Source organism: Paroedura picta, chromosome 2, assembly GCF_049243985.1.
Source record: "Paroedura picta isolate Pp20150507F chromosome 2, Ppicta_v3.0, whole genome shotgun sequence".
NCBI classification, from domain to species: Eukaryota; Metazoa; Chordata; class Lepidosauria; order Squamata; family Gekkonidae; genus Paroedura; species Paroedura picta.
This window is the reverse complement of record NC_135370.1, coordinates 2232323-2252721: the sequence shown is the minus strand read 5'-3', so window position 1 is coordinate 2252721 and position 20399 is coordinate 2232323. Positions and strand designations below refer to the sequence as shown.

General features: G+C 48.0%; 1 protein-coding gene across 16 annotated transcripts in view; it reads right to left on the bottom strand.

Annotated features, from left to right (window-relative positions):
- Positions 1 to 178: 178 nt before the first annotated feature.
- ABI2 (abl interactor 2) overlaps positions 179 to 20399 on the bottom strand; it is an 87850-nt gene continuing 67629 nt past the window's right edge. For 8 of the 16 annotated variants that reach the window (XM_077319221.1, XM_077319222.1, XM_077319225.1 and 5 more), the window contains 4 exons: positions 17197 to 17355; positions 10660 to 10746; positions 7730 to 7903; positions 179 to 5940 (listed from right to left, as the gene is read on the bottom strand). In XM_077319221.1, the coding sequence (XP_077175336.1) occupies positions 5765 to 5940; positions 7730 to 7903; positions 10660 to 10746; positions 17197 to 17355 (596 nt within the window). In that variant the 3' untranslated portion in view covers positions 179 to 5764. Of the gene's footprint in view, positions 5941 to 7729; positions 7904 to 10659; positions 10747 to 17196; positions 17356 to 18395; positions 18582 to 20399 lie in introns of all 16 variants that reach the window. The other 8 variants (XM_077319214.1, XM_077319215.1, XM_077319217.1 and 5 more) reach the window with 2 other exon arrangements.

The window sequence follows — 20399 nt, the reverse complement described above, 5'->3', positions numbered from 1 at the left end:
AAACCACAAGAGAACTCACTCATGCTCCTGCAAGGGGAGCAACAGAAGTGGCAGGTCCCCCAGCTTGTGGCCACTGACCCTGTCATAGGTTTACCTGAAAAACACATTCCCAACAATTCAAAGTTCAGGTACAGAACCACCTCAAGACGCTACTGGAGAGGGGATAGGGTGGGTGTGCTTTGTTTTGCTTTTGTTTTTATTTAGGACTTGTAACAAGAGGGTTTTAGTACACAGCAACAGTTAATTCCAAATACAATTTAAAAACCTTTTTTAAAAATTTATGTTCCTCCATTCACTGGAAGGCGGATTTCATGGCACACACAATAAAACAACACCAGCAAGACAGCCTCCCCAGAGTCCTGCACCGCGAGTGGGGAATGGCAGGGGCTCCAGCGTGCACGGAGCTGCTGACCGTAAACCAGATTAGAAGGGTCCGTTTCTTTAAGGACAAGGAGAGGGAGGGAGAGGGGAGATTGCAGAGAAGGGACAGCAAATCCACACGAGCCACAAAAGGAGACCCCTTTCTGAACAGAAACCACAGCCTGGGCAGCAAGGAAATGACTCTGCACTTGTCTCCCTTTGTCAGTGTTCAGACTGCATGACTGGCCTTGCCACTAAGTACGGGAGGGGGAAATGCACTGCGCACGCCTCCGCCTCCTCACCTGGCTTTGTTCCCTGGCCACAGGAAGCCTGGCCTGCAGATGATGGCATCTTTGACCAACTCCCAGTGAAGCAAACAGTAGGGCCCTTCTGTGATGCGCATTTCCTCTCTTACTGCGGAGGAAGGAAGGAAGGCAGACTCCCAACACCCCTTCTGGAGGAAACACCCCCCCCCCCTCTTTTGAGGTTTTTGCAGATTACATTTGGGTCATTCTTCCCAAATGTATCAGGACTGAACTGTTAAAAACTGCACCACACTGAGAGGCCACCAGGTGGTAAGCTTCTCTTCCTATTCAAATACTGCATGTTAGGGAGATCATATCCCTTACTGAGGAAATAGGCTCAGAAAATACATTATCCCCACTGGAACCTACCTGGGTACAGGTGTGTATTTTTTTTTACTAGCTCCTGCACTGTAGTCCCCAGACACTTTTACAGCAACTCAAAACAGCCCGATGCAAACTCACCTGATGCCAAACTTTGAGACATTTTCAAATACTGCTCTGGACAGATCAAGCTGGGTCACTGTGTCAAATCTGTCTGTAGTAGAAGAAAAGAGCCAGAGTCCCATGGCACCCACAGCACTTGTGGCAGGAGAGGAGCTTTTAGGCGTCCCACAAAAGCTCCTCTCTTGCCCCTAATGTTGTTAGTCTTTCAGTGCTCCTGGCCTCTCGCTCTTGTCTGCTGCTATGGACTGAGCCTATTCCAGGAACGGGACAGCAGAAGACTTGTTCCCGCCATGCCCCTGCCCCAAACACGGAAGCATCACAAGCAGCCCCCAAACCTCGCCCTGCATGTGGGACTGAACAGTCCAATTGGGGAGAAACTGCCTTTCTCCTGGAGTCTCCTTTTCCATGGGAAAATGGACACTCTTCTGTTTTTCCACCACTTGACCTGTGAGCTGAAAGCCAAGCATGAAGACCAGCCCGATGTGGCAAAGGCGGGAAAATGGTCCATGAAGAAGCTTCCCCGGTTGACCATGCCCCTGCCCCCCGGCCCAATGGAACGGCCATGCTCTACAATGAAGGGGGCCGAAGGTAATAAGTCGCTCCTCTGAAGAGGGTGAGGAGCAATCATTTCCTCAGCTAAATGGGTCTTGCCAGGTCTGAGCACCTGTCCTCAGGCTCTGTTGTGTTGACCAGACGGTCTGCCTGGGCCCGAGGCTCAAAGGCCAGAGAGGTCAGGGGGGAGGCAGGGGAGCTCTAAGGATGGGGACTCAAAGCTGCAGGCACAAAAGCACCTCAAAAGGGGGACCACCAATGCTGCATCCCTCCCCAAGCTTTCTTTGCACCAAGATGGATCCTTAGAAGAACGAACGGATCGACATAACACTCTCTCTCTCCTTGCAACAAACAGGCCGGCAATACTGTTCTATCGAGACTCCCTTCCCGGGGCCACATTGACCCAAAGCAGCAAAACCAAACCAACCGGAAGGAGCCTGGCGACGCCAAAGGGGCTGGACTGAGGGGGCGTCTTAACATGGGGGCCTTCTTGGGTCAGTGCTCACCTCAGCAGCAACTGATACCGATCTATACAGAGGGGAGAAAAAGGGAACCGGGGCTCAAAACCCATAGCACCCCAAAGCACTCTGACATTTCTACTTGATGCTGAAAGAAGTTCCTCAGGGCAATACCTGTAGCTAGAAACAACCCCCCATTAACACTGTAGCTGTTGTGACAGCCCTTACGCTTCCACGTCTTTCGTGACACAAGCTGTGCAAAGAAACTTCCACTGCAGCCGACTGGTCAGCCTTCCCAGAGCCCCAAGAGACCATTTTACTTCTGTTGCCATCCACAAAGACTTCTGGCCCCACTGGAACCCAACCTGAACACAAGCGGTGAAGCTGGGCTGTGGGACCTGCTGCCTTGGAGTTCCCAAGTGAGGGGACAGCAGCAACTGCTCCTTGGGCAGCCTACCAGAGCGGGCAGAACTCAGGCCTGAAGGAAAGAAGGCACCAGAGACCAGCCCCCCACTCTTTCTGCAGCTACCGTAGAACAGAGTTTTGATCTTTTGCAATAAGTGATCACGGAGGGAGGAGGCGGGGCCCACTGAGCTGTCCTTGCACTGGTGGCAAAGTAAGAGGGCTGAAGGTTTGTCACTGTTTAGGAAGTGACAAACACTTAGTAATTTCGATGCTGGGCCATAAAATGAGTTCTTGTACTTTCTCCCTGCGCATCAAAAGTACTTTCATTTGACAGCTGAACTCTGCAGGGGGGGTGGGTCCTTTTTTCGTTCCCATCTCCCAGCCCCCTCCCTCCTCTCCCCACCCCAGCCCCACCCCCTTTTAAAAAAGTAAAAAGCTGGGTGAAATTACAACTGATAGAATACCACCCGCACTGACTTGAAACGGCATGCAGTCTATGTAACATTACATACATACAAAGTCAGATTACTTTGGGCCTTGTACATAGCATCATCCCTAGAGACATTCTATAGAATTCAGATTGTACAAATTAAAAAATAAGCAAGAAACTCATTTTTTTTTTTTACGTTAGTACTGAAAAACAGAAGAATGCCAGCAGGAGGCCACCAATCTGAACATGCCCTTGGCAGCTGCTGGGCAAGAGGCCCTTTGTCCGTGGCTCTGGAAAGGCAGCAGAAACCTCCTGGGCCAGCGCCTGGCCCAGCCCTCCCTGGAGTGGGTGCAGCCTTCAGAGTCGCCTCCCCCAGTTATAGGAAGTGTTCCCATTTTAACTAGTGCAGATGCCCTCATGAGAACCCAATGCTGTTGTCGGTAGGACTCCTTTTTTAAAAAAATTGTGATGCAACTTCCCTTCCAGGAGGACCTCCCAGAGACCCCTGGTCTTTAGAGGCAACAGCATCAGGGGAGCGGCTTGGTCGGTCGGTCATATAATCTACAAATGAAGGAGCCTGTGATGTTTCCCAGAAGACAACTGAAGAAACAGACCCTCACCAGACTCCGGACCTGAAGAACCCCACACTAAGGCAACCTCTTTGGGGCGGAGAGGGATAGAGCGAGGTGTTGTCTGCGCCAGTCAAGGGAAGGATGTGGGCCCAGCACCAGACATAAAGGGCAGAAATAAAAGAGGACCAGGAAAGTCGGAGCTCTGTGAGGGCAGGGGGCTCGACCCCCCAGAGCAGCAGGAGCCCGTATTCAGCCTCTTCTGGGCATTAGGCTCTTCTCTCCACTACACGGACCCTTTGCAGCACAGCAACCGGCCTGCAGTTATACAGTCAATGTGCAGAAGGGAGGACAGGAGAGGACAGTTGCCTTCTCTTGGCCCCTGGTCCATCCATCCCTAAGGAAGCCGGGTGTCTGGGGCACACAGCCTTTTGACTTGCCATCCTTTGTGGTCTGCACCAGTCTCTCCCTTCCACAAACAGCATGCTGCAAATGCCAGAGGACTCTGGGGAGAAAACAGGAGATGGCACGTGTCTCTCTCTGCAGACAGGGGAAGTGGTGCCAGTCCTCCAGATGGCTTCTGCCTGCTTCTAAACCCTCAGCATCACCCCCCTCATAAGAGGGATGCCACGTCGTGCTGAGCACTGGAGCACGGATCCCCCTTCTTCCCCACAAGGAGATCTGTGGAGGTCTGCACCTGTATGCAGACTGGTGAGAGTCTACGTGTTGCATGCATACAGCTCCCCACCGTATGAGATTACAGTACGGACCTTCTATGCACTGCATGGCCACTGGCTGCTTGAGCCAGACCCACTGCAGAACCAGGGTGGGAAACCCACCAAATACCCTGGCACTCCTCCAAACAAGCCAGTCAGGAAAGCAACCCTAATTTGACACACTTTCAGTCATGGCAGCAGTCCTCCTCCATAACCTTGGAGAGCACCTGCTAAAAGCAGAGAGCCGTAATACTCACATAATGACTTCTGGTACTACCATAAAGTTTGTTCACAGCTCAAGAAAAAAAAATTAGCTCGGGACAATTTGCTAATGTCACAAAGGCCCAACTGAGCCAATGATAGTCCGCTCCCATCCTGAAGACATACTCCTGGCAAACCAAATTTCGCTAGTTAATGAACAAACTGTAACTTCTGGCTGCACTCAGTAGGGGGGGAAATTTAAAAGCTGCCTGGCAACTTAGGTTCCCAGCACATTCCTTTTCAAGCAGCCTCAGGGCTGGAGTGTGCCCATCACGGGGATGTGCCTTCCATGGGCCAGAGCAGCCAAACTCAAATGCATGAAGTCAATCTAACCGGTTCCCATTTAAGACACACACAAAGGTGCCTCAACCACTTTATCAATGGAGAAAAGGCAACTAGAACTCTCCTCAGTTTCTGATTGGCTTACCCAAAGAGGCTGGCCAATAGCAGGAAGCCTAGCAAAAGCAGGCAGCACTCCTGGCCTGTACTGGTGCTTTGAAATATGCTCTAAAGTCTGGAAGCAGAATCAAGACCCAGTCGGCACCATCCTTGTGTGAGAGGGACGCAGGCTGGGATTTGGAAGGACTTCTACACAGAGAGGTCATTTCTGATGCCACACCCTCCTACGTCCGTCCCCCATTCCCTGCACCGAAAAGGTGTTTCAAAGCCAGCATGTGCCCAGATCAGGCCGCACGTGCCAACCGACTACAGTGGCGCTCAGGTCTGAGATGCAAGGAACAAGCTTGAGATCCAGCTGGGACATGAAGCCCAAATGCCGGCACTATGCCAGAACTCCTGCAAGAGAGGCCAGCAGAACAGGGAGCGGAGGGAAAGGGGGAAAGGGAAAGGCAGTCGGCCTACCCATCCCTGCCATCCAGGATGTCCCGGCACCAGGGCCTGATTATTCCTGAGAAAAATCCCATGTCTTGACTGAATGGGGTCACAATTTGAGCAATGGGTCAATTCATTGGCAAGTTCATTACATCTCCCGTTTCTACGCCTTAAGCCATCGGCTTTTGGAAACGCATCATTCTGCTCAGCTGCTGCTAGCAAATGGAAGAGCCATTTCTTCAAACAACTCAAATCATCACTATTTTATAAAAAAAGGGGGAGGGGTTAAAAACAAAACAAAAGAGTGGTTTTATTACACGATCCTTCCTTCAGTTCACTTGCCCAGAGTCCCCCAGGCGCTGGTGGAGATCTAGGGGGCCCAACAACCCTCCTGGCCACTGAGGTGCCGTCCTGCCTTTCGCCAAGGAGGTCTTCACTCGGAGTAGTGCATGATAGACTCCACGTAGTTCCCTGGGAAGAGTCCCGTCACTCCATTCATGACGCCTTCATACCACCCATCATCGTTCTTCTTGATGACATAGATGATGGCCCCTTCTTGAAAGGAGAGTTCATCTTCCTTGTCCTTGGCGTAGTCATAGATGGCCACAACTAGGAACAAACCCAAAGACAGTGAAAAGACCCCAGGAAGCAGCCTTTGCCCCAGACAAGGGTCGCTCCCAGCCACAAACAGTCTGCAGCTGGGCAGGCTCTTCCTTCCCAGCCAGGGGGGATGGCTCTTATGGGCTGCTACCCATTTTCTCTGCATCTGAATAGTTCAGCAGCTGCCCACTCTGTCACTGAAAAAAACAGTTTAGACGTTTCAAAACACATTTTATTTTCAAATTTTGAGTTGAGAGAGGGCGAGAACGTTTGTGCTACCCTTCCCATAACAGCCCTGGGAAATGTTACATAAGCAGTAACCAAGCAACTACGGCTGCAAGGAACAGTGGAAGCCTGTCTAGGACTTTGCAGAATTTTCTGTGGTAGTCCTTGCCAGGAGAGTCCATTTTCACTGGGCAGAAATGTTAAAACTGAGGGAACGGTGCTGGGAAACCCCGCTTATAGATTTTCCTAAAGCAGGGAAAGCCAGGTCCCAAGAATTCTAGCCCTCTGGTTTCTTACTCAAAAACAAAGACACACAGAATGATGGACTAAGGAGAACAGTGTCTCTCTCTATATATAATCTAGTCTCTAGAAATAAAAAAGAGAAGGAGCTGCTTCCCGAATGAAAGAGAACAGGTTCTCCGAGTGGCCCCTTTTAACGCCAGCCTCTCTGCCACTGCTCAGGCCAGGAGAGGAGCTGCCAACCTGCTTTGGGTAGTTCTGGGCAGCTGCCTACAGAGCCACATGGCTGGCTGCCGAATGGAATTTGTTTCTCAGCAATGTGGCATCAAGTCACTGGGCCCAATGATGTGGTCCTTTAGCGATGCTTCTTCACGTGGGGAACGCCTTCCTGTCTCTCCTTTCTGAGCCCAGCTCTGACAATATGAAGCCTCACTGGTTACTGGCACATGAGCACCGAAAGAAGAGGGACAGCAGCCATTCATTTGACAACTATTCTGGAGCTTTTCCATGCTGGTGCCTGACACAGCCAACCCAGGTTTCCCTAGCGGCTGACTTCCAGGGTGGAGAGCGACTCTAGCACGTCTCATCCAGTTTTGGAAGGGTGACAGATCAACAGCTCTTAATGGGCAGAGGACAACAGCCAGATCGCTCATACTGCTGCAAGTGATGTACAGTAACTCTCCACTTGGCAGGATGACATGGGTCCAACTTGTTCCTGACATTTACAGTATCTACTCACATGTGAGACTTAGGCCTATTACACACTACAGCTTACTGTAAGCCTTTAAGCTGGACTTCAGATTCTGTGCCTGCCTTATGCACCATTCCTTTTCCTCCAGTGTATTTATTTTGTAGCTACAATTAAAAAAAAAAACAACCCACACTTTCCTAAATCAGGGAGGGAATGTAACTAGTGATGTGTTCGGGGAGACATCCAAAGTGGTATTTTAAAAAATATATGCAGTTGCCCTTTTGCAGCTGCACAGCAGTAACCACTTATATCTTTGTGGTTCATTTTTGTGTGCACACTTTAGCGTTAGGAATGAAGGGAAACCGGGGGGGGGGGGGGACAGGAGGACGGATGCTGAAGCTGACAAGACTATTGCATCCTATGGAGGGAGAGGTGGGTGCCTTCCCCAAATGAATGGAGGGAAGTGATACTTTTGTAAGCGCTGAGTTGCTCTCTTTTCATCCTGGCAAAGGATCTCAAAGATACACCTTCATCAAAAAATGTGTCATGGTTGACTGCTATCCATGGTTTGCAAGAGACCTCACTCCTCTGTATCAATTCTCCACTAAAGTCCCCCCCCCGTCCCCCGTCCCCCGAGCCTACCTTTCTCTAAGTAGGTCCTCGGTGCCCACGGTGGATCCTCTTCAGCATAGGGGTCACTGTACTCCACTACTGCGGCTTCCTCCTCCTCATAATCTTCTGGAGGAGGGGGCGGCGGCGGGGATTCATCGAAGACTGGCTCGTCTGCGGGAGGTGGGGGAGGAGGAGTATCTGAAACTAAAAGAAGAGGAAAGATCCATATGGATGTTCGAGAGACCACCTTCAGACATCAAATGGAACCACAATGGAATCAAAAGGTGCAGGAGTTAACATGAGCTGGGCTTGTGCCCAGGCCTGCCCTCCTTACTCAAACACAGCACAATGGTGACTAAAGACTAACTCCAGTTATAACATACAAACATGGCTTAACAAAAAAACAAAAATCTGCACTTACCTGTAACTGTTGTTCATCGAGTGGTCTTCTGTGCAGGCTCACACGGGACTGCACGTTCACAGGCCTGCCATGGAGAAAAGCTAGCAAGCTTTTACACATTTTTAGATCCCAGGTGTGCTCTCCCCTCCCCTCATAGAGCAGGTTGACTTTTCTGTTTAAAAGTGACATGGTGTGGGAAAGGCAAGCACTCCTCTGTCAGTTCTCCATCTGCCACCATTGGAAGGTAACTATCAATTAATAAGCGTAAGCCCACAGTTGTGAAAGGAGGGAGGGATGTGTGCCTGCACAGAAGACCACTCAATGAACAAGTTACAGGTAAGCGCAACTTTGTTTTCATCTTCGTGGCTTCCGTGCAGTCCTACATGAGAGAATAGCTTGATCACTCATCATTAAGGAGCGTGTGGTTTTATACAGCAGAAAATAGACAGAAGTACTATTCTACACTCAGCAACCTCTCTCTAGGAGTTGACACCTATGGCATAGTGGCAGACAAATGTGGCTCTTTTGACCAGGTTGCTCCACTGCCTATGTCTATGAGAAGCCCTGAAGGTGCAGAAGAAATCTGAGCACATATGTAATGCAGACATACGACTGGGGCCATCAAACTTAGCAGAGATTAAGCTAGTTTAATAGGAAATACTATCCAATGTGATAATGTTGGTGTTGAGGTCCTTTTACATATTCTCGGGTCACTTAAATGATTAAGAGATTTGTATATCTCCTGAATCGGCCCATTCCATGAAACTGAAAGAGTACGGCCCTGTGAACATATCCTGTATGCAGAGTCTTTTGAGCTGGGAAGGGGAAGGTTGGGAGACCTAGGCCAGTGGTTCTCAACCTTCCTAATACTGCAACCCTTTAATACAGTTCCTCATACTGTGGTGACCCCCAACCATAAAATTATGCAAGTGTTCTTTCACAGAAATTAAATCAAAACTGACCAATGGCATGAAGATCCATCGCTCATGATTGTAAATAAATTGTTTTTTTTCCGGGGTTTCTCAGTTCAGTTCTGCCTCTTGTCCCACCATGCCGATCTCACTCTTTTCCACTGCTCCAGACAGACAAACGCTCTATCTCGATCTACCTCGCAAGGCTGTTGTGTAGATGGCACACCCCCGGCCAAGCTGCTTACTCCACCGCAACCCCTGTAAAAGGGTCGCTAAACCCCCGGGTTGAGAACAACTGACCTAGCTAGACCTCTTGACCTATTCCAATCCCCATGATATCCTGGAGTGGATATAAGCCTCGATATTTGAAAAATTGGCGTGAGTAAAGGTGCAGCTCTCTGCATGTTCTGAACTAACTGCCTTGAGCCTACAATGCTGTAGAAAAGCCCTGATTGGCCAGGGCGTCAGTTCAAAGGCTTACTTGTTCCCAGATTGCTTCTCTCAGCAGAGGCTCCAGAAGCTCTAACTTCTCTCGGCAGAGATTTGCCTCTTGGATTTATTCCCCCTCCTCTGCTGTCGCCAATCCTCCTCCCCCCCCCGCCCCCGTTCAAGAAAAGAAAGAGGCTCCTGCTACACTTGGCTCTCCCCACCCCCCTTCTGAGCTTCCATAATCACATGCAGAACACTTTTTTTTCCAATGCATTTGGGGGGGGGGGGGGAATAGAGGAAGACCCGAGTTCAAATCAATCTGAATTCAGCAGGATCTACAACGGAATAAACAAAGTAAGTACAGAATCAGCCAAGGTCATGTCCTCACAAACAATGGCTGATAACATAAGTATTGTAAGTTCTTCAGTTCTCATTCTGTATCCGAGGTAAATATTCTGCTTTGGCTTGCTGAACAGTCCTCTCTTAGTGGTGGCAAAAAAAGAACTGAGGCAGGAGTGCTCACCTCTTCCACATCAGGTGACATTTGGGCAGAAAAGTCAGCCTCCTCTATAAAAGGAGGGGGAGCGCTCCTGGGATCTAAGAACATCACTGTAAAGGTTGCTAGTTCTTCTCCACGGCAGGCCTGCGAAAGTGCAGTCCCATGTGGAACTGCACAGAAGCCACAAAGATGAACTCAGTTTTCCTCCCAGTCAAGGGGATCCTGGGACAGGATTACACTCTAGTGAAAAATCTTTAATTTCTGGGGGGAGAAAACCTAATCCATTAAGCTGTATGCCAGCATATATCATCACATCACATATCTGGCATTTTGTCTTAAATTAGCCCTTTTCCCTTGAGATCCAAGCAAGGAGAAACAAGGCACCACACATTAGGCCAGCACATTTCCCAGTAGTTAAACATCATGTCTGAATGCAGCCAGAGTTAATTTATATTATGTATATTCAGTGAGGCACTTTAGAGTTCTCACTGTCTCTCCCCCCAGGCAGGGGCCCAGGTGTGGGAGAGAAAGCTGTCAGTGAAGTGCCGGGAGGTGAATCCATGTCTTCCTAGATTTGGGGTGAGAAAAGATACAAAAAGATCTGTGGTCCACAGACATTTGATCACTTACACCTGGCACACAGACAGCGCGTCGACGCTCCAAGATCTGAAGTCTTGAGTGGCTCTACACAGATCACAGCATAACAAAAAGGCACACTTACTATTTTCCTGAACTCTGGCCACAAATCCCATGAGTGGTAACTGAGGAGTTACCTGTAGGATGGAGGGTGGCGGTGGTGCAAGAGACACTGCAGCAGAGGAGCAAGAAGGAGAAAGCTTCTGATTAGCAACTAATGGGACAAGAGCAGAAAGAGCATCAGTTCGAGTATGGCAGCTTCCCCGGAAAACACTCAACATTGCCCCTGAGAGGAGGAGGCAACCCGCTTCAACTAACTAATATTCTAGTGCAGGGGTAGTCAAACTGCAGCCCTCCAGATGTCCATGGACTACAATTCCCAGGAGCTCCTGGGAATTGTAGTCTATGGACATCTGGAGGGCCACAGTTTGACTACCCCTGTTCTAGTGCAAAGTTTTCTCTGGAAATTAACACCAGGCTTGTTTCAGGAACAGTAATTCAAATTAAAGTGAAACCTTCTGCAGTTCTCACTACTGAAAACATCCCATCACTTCAGTAATCACTGAGAAAATACTGGGATTACTACCGAACACAGCCTTTTGTATGCCACCTTAACAAAATTGGATAATTTAAAAGCACAGAGAACACAAACTGCAGACAACACTGGTCTTTCTAGCTTAAGCCAGCGAAAGTTTAGGGGCGACAATTTTGAATAAAGTGGGTGGCCGTTTTGGTCTGAAGTAGCAGAACAAATTCAGAGTCCATGCAGGCACCTTTAAGACCAACAGAGTTTTATTCACGGTGTGAGCTCTCGTGGAGACGCACACCTCCTCAGAGACAATGTCACAGAATGAAAATAATCAGCTCAGACTTCTAGATGGAGTGAGAGGGCAAATTAGCACACAGCTTAAAGAAATTTAATTCCATGACATTGTCTCTGAGGAAGTGGGCGTGCCCACAAGAGTTCACGCCATGAACAAAACTCTGTTGGTCTTAAAAATACCTGACTGGACTCTAGATTAATTTTGATAAAATTGACTCAAGGCATCTCTCTGAGGTTGTGCAAAGCTACAAGCAGGAGGCTTTCATAAAGGGACCGATCTGGGTCTTTCACTGGGATTTCAGAGGGGTGCTTGTGTGTGATCAAGCCCAGCTTTGAGTAAAGCTGAGTAAAGTTTGAGGGCCTGGAGTAAAGCTGCACAGGAAAACTCAAGGGCACCTCCTGCGTGGCCTTTCTCCAAGAGCTCAATGGGACAGCTGCCTGTGGGTTTTGCTTTCTGCCTTAGGACTGCATGGATGCCATCTGTTTCTATGCTGCAGCATTCAGCAAAGGCCACTTCTCCTACTGCCAAGCCACCCACAGCATGGCCTACTAGCCATGACCTGCTAAAGAAGATACAAATCCAGCATCCATGGCTCAAAATCCTGCTCTTCTGCTTGCCACAAGTGCATCTATAACCAAGTGCCAAGCAGTCCATGGCCCTCAGGAGATCCACAGGCTGGCCACCCCTGACCTGGACCTTTGCAGGGCTCCTCCCATTACAGATGCCTTTCCAAGCACTGCACTTAACAAACACGGAGGAGACAAACCCCTTACCCTTATGGCCCCCACATTCCCAGAGACATTTAGAGACATTTAGCTTCTGAGTCTCCCTCGCTGTAAAATTAACAAGCAACTCCCCAGCCCAAAATGCACCTTGCTCCCCTGTCCTGCCAGTTCGTCCTTTTCTGGGACGACAGCAACCTGGGTGTCCTCTCACCAGCCCTCTCCCCACACTGGGTCACTGCTAGGAGCCTGTTGCTTCTGCGCGGGATAAAGCCCCAGTCCGTGGATCCTGTGGAACCGAGCATCCCTCGGAGCAACTCAAAGGCAACAGTTACAGACCTCTCCTTATTCAGCAAAGCAACAGGGAAACGGTGCGCTTTGTGGTTTACAGCTCATGCAAATAACCCTTTAATGAATTACTTTCTTCTTGACTAAACAGACTGAATTACAGTTACGTAACTTATTTACAAGCTATTTGGCATCTTTTAGGGTACTTTCCTAGAGACTGGTAAAGAGCCATCCATTTACACACACGCACAAAAGGAATCCACAAAAGATGGTACATAGCCATGGGAGGGGGTTGTATGGAAGAAAAATTAAATTTGGGGGGTCAGTCTTTTGAAATGGCCTCTCTCCTTCAGCCAGCAGAGAGTCATATTTATTGACAACTGACCACAGCTAACACATGCCTCGTTGCAACTGTGGGCATCACACATGGGCATGGATGGAGGGACTTCCTGACCACATCACTGCCATGCTGCAAAACACTGAGGCGCAAAGACCCAGCAGGCCAAGAGAGCGGCTGGAAAAGGAGCTCAGGAGCCCCCTGGCCAGCTGCTCTCAGACGCCTGGGCAGCCAGAAAGGTGACATCAGAAACATACCAGAGTGCTTCTCCCAATATCCTGCTACCTCTGAGTGGGGAAACTGTCTTGTGCCGAGGGAAGAACACATCATCCAGGGAGTGTTGTTCGGACACAGACCACGTGTCACTTTGTCTGAACAAAGCTGACTGCGTAGTCCAACTTACGGGCCTACATTCGGAGTGTGATCCAGCCTTCTCCCTGCCAGTTCATCTCCTCACAAAGATGGAAGCCACCCCGGAGGCAGTGGACAGTGCTGTCAAGCCATGGCCAGTTGAAGGCCACCTTGTAGCTCTCTCAGCCCCACAGACCTCGCAGGGTGCTTGCAGTGGGGAGAGAAGGGAAAGCGATGGTCAGCCGCTTGGAGACTCCTTTGGGTAGTGAAAAGCAGAGTACAAAAAACCCAGCTCTTCTTCTTTGCATGGCAAGAAATGTTCAGCGGTGGCTTGCCATTGCCTGCCTCCACGTCACAACCCTGGACTTCCACCAAAGCACTAAACAAGGAGGCTGACCCTGCCGAGACCTGACAAGATCTCAGCCTAGCCTAGCCTGGGCCATCCAGATCTGGGCAAGCCACCCTAGCCATCTTTGACTCCACGTTTTAAAAAAATGCAGACGAACCAATCACACACCCACCAAAAACAGAGCAAGGTTACGCAAAACCCAAGCCTGCAGCCAGCCTGCCTGCTGTGGTTTTTAGTGCATGCCGTGATATCATGGCTAGAATGAAATAGGAGGGGTAGGACCTGGCGAAGGACCAGACACCAAGCAAGCAACGGGGCACTGCGATTCCAACATGGGACAACAAATATTTCAAGATAATAAACAGACTTACAAACTTCCAAATTCTGTAATATTCAGAATTCCAACAAGATTGTTGTTGTTATGTGCGAAGTCGTGTCCGACCCATCGCGACCCCATGGACAATGATCCTCCAGGCCTTCCTGTCCTCTACCATTCCCCGGAGTCTATTTAAGTTTCCACCTACTGCTTCAGTGACTCCATCCATCCACCTCATTCTCTGTCGTCCCCTTCTTCTTTTGCCCTCGATCTCTCCCAGCATTAGGCTCTTCTCCAGGGAGTCCTTCCTTCTCATGAGGTGGCCAAAATATTTGAGTTTCATCTTCAGGATCTGGCCTTCTAAAGAGCAGTCAGGGCTGATCTCCTCTAGGACTGACTGGTTTGTTCGCCTTGCAGTCCAAGGGACTCGCAAGAGTCTTCTCCAGCACCAGAGTTCAAAAGCCTCAATTCTTTGACGCTCGGCCTTCCTTATGGTCCAACTCTCGCAGCCATACATTGCAACTGGGAAGACCATAGCCTTGACTAAACGCACTTTTGTTGGCAGGGTGATGTCTCTGCTTTTTAGGATGCTGTCTAGATTTGCCATAGCTTTCCTCCCCAGGAGCAAGCGTCTTTTAATTTCTTTGCTGCAGTCCCCATCTGCAGTGATCTTGGAGCCCAGGAAAATAAAATCTGTCACTATCTCCATTTCTTCCCCTTCTATTTGCCAGGAATTGAGAGGGCCGGATGCCATGATCTTTGTTTTCTTGATGTTGAGTTTCAAGCCAACTTTGGCACTCTCCTCCTTCACCCGCATCAACAGGCTCTTTAGTTCCTCTTCACTTTCTGCCATTAGAGTGGTATCATCTGCATATCTGAGGTTGTTGATATTTCTCCCTGCAATCTTGATCCCAATTTGTGACTCCTCTAATCCCGCATTTCTCATGATGTGCTCTGCATACAAGTTAAATAGGCAAGGCGACAGTATACAGCCTTGCCGAACTCCTTTCTCAATTTTGAACCAGTCAGTGATTCCATTTTCAGTTCTCACTGTTGCTTCTTGACCTGCATATAAATTTCTCAAGAGACAAATAAGATGCTCTGGTATTCCCATCTCTTTAAGAACTTGCCACAATTTGTTGTGCTCCACACAATCAAAGGCTTTAGCATAGTCAATGAAGCAGAAGTAGACGTTCTTCTGGTACTCCCTAGCTTTCTCCATGATCCAGCGTATGTTGGCAATTTGATCTCTAGTTCCTCTGCCTCTTCGAAATCCTGCCTGTACTTCTGGAAGTTCTCGGTCCACATATTGCTGGAGCCTAGCTTGTAGGATTTTGAGCATAACTTTGCTAGCATGAGAAATTAGTGCGATGGTGCGGTAGTTTGAACATTCTTTGGCATTGCCCTTCTTTGGGATTGGAATGTAAACTGACCTTTTCCAATCCTGTGGCCATTGTTGAGTTTTCCAAATTTGCTGGCATATTGAGTGTAGCACTTTTACTGCATCGTCCTTTAAGATTTTGAATAGTTCAACTGGAATGCTGTCACTACCACTAGCTTTATTGTTGCTCAGACTTCCTAAGGCCCATTTGACTTCACATTCCAGGATGTCTGGCTCCAGGTCAGTAACTACCCCATTGTGGTCATCAGGGATGTTAAGCTCGCTCTTGTATAGTTCTTCTGTATAATTTTGCCACCTTTGTTTGATCTCTTCTGCTTCTGTGAGGTCCCTACCATTTTGGTCCCTTATCATACCCATCTTTGCATGAAACGTTCTCTTCATATCTCCAATTTTCTTGAAAAGATCTCTGGTCCTCCCCATTCTATTGTTTTCTTCTATTTGTTTGCACTGTTCATTTAAGAAGACATTTTTATCTCTTCTAGCTTTTCTCTGGAATTCTGCATTCAATTGGGTGTATCTTTCTCTTTCTCCCTTGCCTTTCACTTCCCTTCTCTCCTTAGCTATTTGTAAAGCTTCCTCAGACAGCCATTTTGATTTCTTGCATTTCTTTTTCTTTGGGATGGTTTTAGTTGCTACCGCTTGTACAATGTTGCGAACCTCCGTCCAAAGTTCTTCAGGCACTCTGTCTATCAGATCTAATTCCTTAAATCTATTTGTCACCTCCACTGTGTATTCGTCAGGGATATGATTTAGTTCATACCTGAGTGGCCTAGTGCTTTTCCCTACTTTCTTCAATTTAAGCCTAAATTTTGCAACAAGAAGCTCATGATCTGAACCACAATCAGCTCCTGGTCTTGTTTTTATTGACTGGATAGAACTTTTCCATCTTTGGCTGCAGAGCACATAGTCAATCTGATTTCTGTGTTGACCGTCTGGTGATGTCCATGTGTAGAGTCGTCTCTTGGGTTGCTGGAAAAGAGTGTTTGCTATGACCATTGTATTCTCTTGACAAAATTCTACCAGCCTGTGCCCTGCTTCATTTTGTACTCCAAGGCCAAACTTGCCTGTTATCCCGGTTATCTTTTGGCTTCCTACTTTAGCATTCCAATCCCCCATGATGATAAGCACATCATTTTTGGGCGTTGCTTCTAGAAGGTGTTGTAGGGCTTCATAGAACTGATCAACTTCATCCTCTTCAGCAGCAGTGGTTGGGGCGTAGACCTGGATCACTGTGATGTTGAATGGTTTGCCTTGGATTCGAACTGAGATCATTCTGTCATTTTGGGGATTGTATCCCAAGACTGCTTTTCCTACTCTCTTATCCAACAAGATACCAATGCATTTCACTGCGTAGCTTTATCAAGGAACATCAATTTTAAATGGTTTTCAACTGGCAACTTCAATTTAGAAGACCAAGCTCTTAACAGAGAATAAGATTATTATAACAAATTCTATAAACAGCAACTCCTAGCTTAAGGCCTTCCAGACTCCCTGGAAGTCTGTTTATTATATTGGAGGAGGAGGAGGAGGAGGAGGAGGAGGAGAAGAGGCTGAGATTACTGCTCAGTCAGAGCAGCTTTATCAGTACTGTGGGGAGCCCAAGATTACCCAGCTGGATGCATGCGGTGAAGGAGTGGGGAATCAGAAAAAGAGTTGTCACTTTTCTCTACCCAAAGGAGTCTCAAAGCAGCTTACATTCAACTTTCCTTTCCTCTCCCCACAACGGACACCCTGTGAGGGAGGGGAGGCTGCGAGAGCCCTGAGATTACTGCTCGGTCAGAACAACTTCATCAGTGCTGTGGCAAGCCCAGGATCATCCAGCCTGCTAAAAGTAGGGGAGCAGGGAACCCAGCTCACAGGATTAGAAGTCTGTGCTGCTAACCACTACACCAAGCTGGACGAGCATTCCAGATTTGCCCGTCAGCAGAAAAAACTGCTCTGACACGTATTCTATTCAGCTCTTATATTGCATAGGACTGGCAGGTGGGTGGTGCGTCAGTTCTGAATGCTCTCCACCGGCATGGCAATCTCACCTGGGTTCTGGCTATAAAACGGTCCTCCGTTCACCTGGTTTTGAAGGCTGTTCTGTGACGTGATGGAGGGAGGGCGCCTGTAGGGCAAGGAGCCCCCTATTGTTGGAGGGGTGTGTCGAGTGGCTGGTCTGTTCATGCTGTAAAACTGAACAGGGTGACCTGTTGGGGGAAGAAGAAAAAAGATGTGAAGAGGGCCAACAAAAACTGAAGCCGGGATTTCAGTGGGCATGAAACAGATTTTTAAAGTTCTTTTAAAAGCAATGCTATTGGTCAGAATTGGAGCCAATGCAGAGGATTACAAAATACATTTGTATTGCTAAATACAAAACCTACAATTCTAAAGTTTTTTAAGTAATTCCATTGATAGGGAATGTATGTTAGGATAATTCAGTGGCAAATTTTTTTAGAAGGGAAACATGCATTACTGTGTTAACATAGTTATCAAATGGAATAATATGTGCAGATGAAAAAAGGGAGTGCTCTGGATGGAGACTGTGAGCTCTGAAAGCAGCTAACCAAACACACGTGTTGGAGTGGGTACAGAATCCAAGATGTTCTGCCCGATTCTTTGAGAACCGAACATTCATGGGCAGTTCTTGGGTCAGTCGCACAGTCTCGGCCTAACTTCCCTCACATGGTTGTTGTGATAAAACCAAAACTGATGCAAAGTTCTTTGGTTCCCACTGGGGAGGAAGGTAGGACGTGAATGTAATAAATAAATAAAAGGTAGCAACTGTAAGAAAAACGTTCTCTATACTTCATACGCCAGAAAGCCACCCAGTATCGCCAGCAACACTGTCAATTGCAAAGAAAAGAAAACCACAGAGAACTTTTATTGTTTGCAGTTCTAGCAACAGCACTGAAAGACGAGCATTCCAGATTTGCCTGTCAGCAGAAATAATTTGGTTGCTGCCGGAGTGCTACAGAACGCAGTCATAAATGAAAAGGTCGTGTTCTTTCAGCAACTCATGGGCCTGTCCTTCGGTATCTGCTCAAAATACATCATGTTGGGTCCTGGAACATCCCACAGAGGAACTACGCAGTTTTACTCTCTGAAACACTGAAATCTTTGACAAAATTTGCTAGTGTCTTTAACTCCTGTGGGAGGGAGGTTTACCCTCAATCTAAATGGTTGACCAACCCTAAGACAGAAATCACATCTTTGGTTCAGCTGCCTTCAGAGAACAAAACACACTCACCTGCGGAAGGAGCAGAAGAGGCAGCAGGGGGAGTTGGAGAAGTGAAGCCATCGGCCAGGGGCTGAGCCCCTGCGGCAGCGGCAGCATCTGGGGCAGCAGTGGACGGGACAGTGGCAGGAGGGAGAGGAGTGGGCACGGGGGCAGTAGTAGCAGGAAGGGGAGAAGAGCCAACTGAGCTGGCAGGGGCTAAGTGGAAAGAGGAGGAAGAGGAGGAGTTAATCAGGTCTCCGGGTTAGCAAGGTTCAGAAAAGCCGTTTTGAGCATTGAGTGTTAGATGGCACATTAATGTTTCACGCTCTAGCAAAAACAAAAAAGTGATGGAGAAGGGGATAAAAGAATGTGCTTTCTGTGCAGAAAGAGATACTCCTATTGAATAAAGCAGGGAACTTTTAAAAAGGACTGGTGGAGACAGCCAAGGAGAGAAAGCAGGGTTGCTACCTGTAACTGTTGTTCCTATCTTCTGTGAAGAACACATGAGGACTGCGCATGAGCAGGCCTACCTCAGAGAGATTCTTCCCTTGTAAAGCCTCTAGAGGCTACTGCGCACTAACTAATTTATGAATCCTCTTACTAAGCATGCACCCCACACCACAGTGTCTTCACCCTCAGTACCTCACATGCTGCCAAACCACTGAAGCATGTAGCAGGCTCGGAGGGAGGGTATGTGTTGCTGCACAGAAGATACTCGATGAACAACAGTTACAGGTAGCAACCCTGTTTTCATCAATGATCATCTGTGCAGTTCACACAAGGGGATTCTATCAATCGAGACACAAGTTGGTGGGTACCTGTCTTTTATTTGAACAAGGACTGTAACACTGCTTTCGCCACTTGTGATTCCCCACGTCCAAAGCATAATGGTGAATAAACATCTCAGCTGATGACCATGTCACTGTTCTACAGATCAACACAGAAACTCCATCCAGGAAAGATGCAGATGATGCCTCTGCTCTTGTGGAGTGTGCCTTGATGTCCAGTGGACAGTCTTTCTAGCAGCGATTTAGCACCTGCTGACAGTAGCCACAATCTAGCTGGAAACAGAGTGGGAAGATGCTTTCTTTCTCTTAGAAGGCTCCAGGAAACACAAAAATAAGGAACTTTTCTTCTTACATTCTGCTGTTCTCTGCAAATGAAATAGCCCTTCTCCTGTCTAACAAAAACAGGTGCCTTTCTGCTTCAGAATTTGCCCCAGGAAAAAAATACTGGCAATATGATCTCTTGGGACATGTGAAATTTTGAACTACCTTGTGAATAAATGACAAACTTGCTGATCACATCTGCCTGAGTGTTGACCTCCCCATGGATTTACATAGCCTGAGTAGTAGAACCTATTCTTATCAATGTCTCCCAAAGTATGATAGCCTCCTGACACATTTGTCTGGACCTTGGACCCCCTTGTTTGTTGATGTAAAACATGGTGGCCATGTTGTCTGTCTGAAGGAGAATATTGCAAACTTTGACCATATATGTAAAAAGGTAAGGGCATAATTTATGACTCTTATCTCCAAAAGATTTACGTGCCACTGCCCTTCAGTGTCTGACCAAACCCCTTGGGCCGACCACCTAAAACAATGGAATCCCCATCCATGCAAAGAAGCATCAGTCGTGAGGATAACATCATGCTTCTATATCCCAAACTGTATCCCTTGGGAAAGGTTCTCCTATCACTGTCCTGAGAATGGTTGATTTATGCCATTCTAGGTGAGACTGAGATTTGTATATGGAGACAAACCACAACTGGAGCGACCTCATTCTTAATCGGGCAAAGGGTAACACCGATGTAGTCGATGCCATTAAACCCAGGAGTTTGAGAATCTGCTGTACTGATTGATACCTGTTCTTAGAGAACTGTGTTTTTACCATTCTGATCTTCTCCATTCTCTCTAAGGCCCATTATGCACGGAAGGGAAGGACCGCATTCGGGGTGGAATGGCGTCGCCTAAAATCACGATAACGCAGATTCGGTGCATGCTGCCAAAAAAGCCACATTAGTGAAACGCAGAA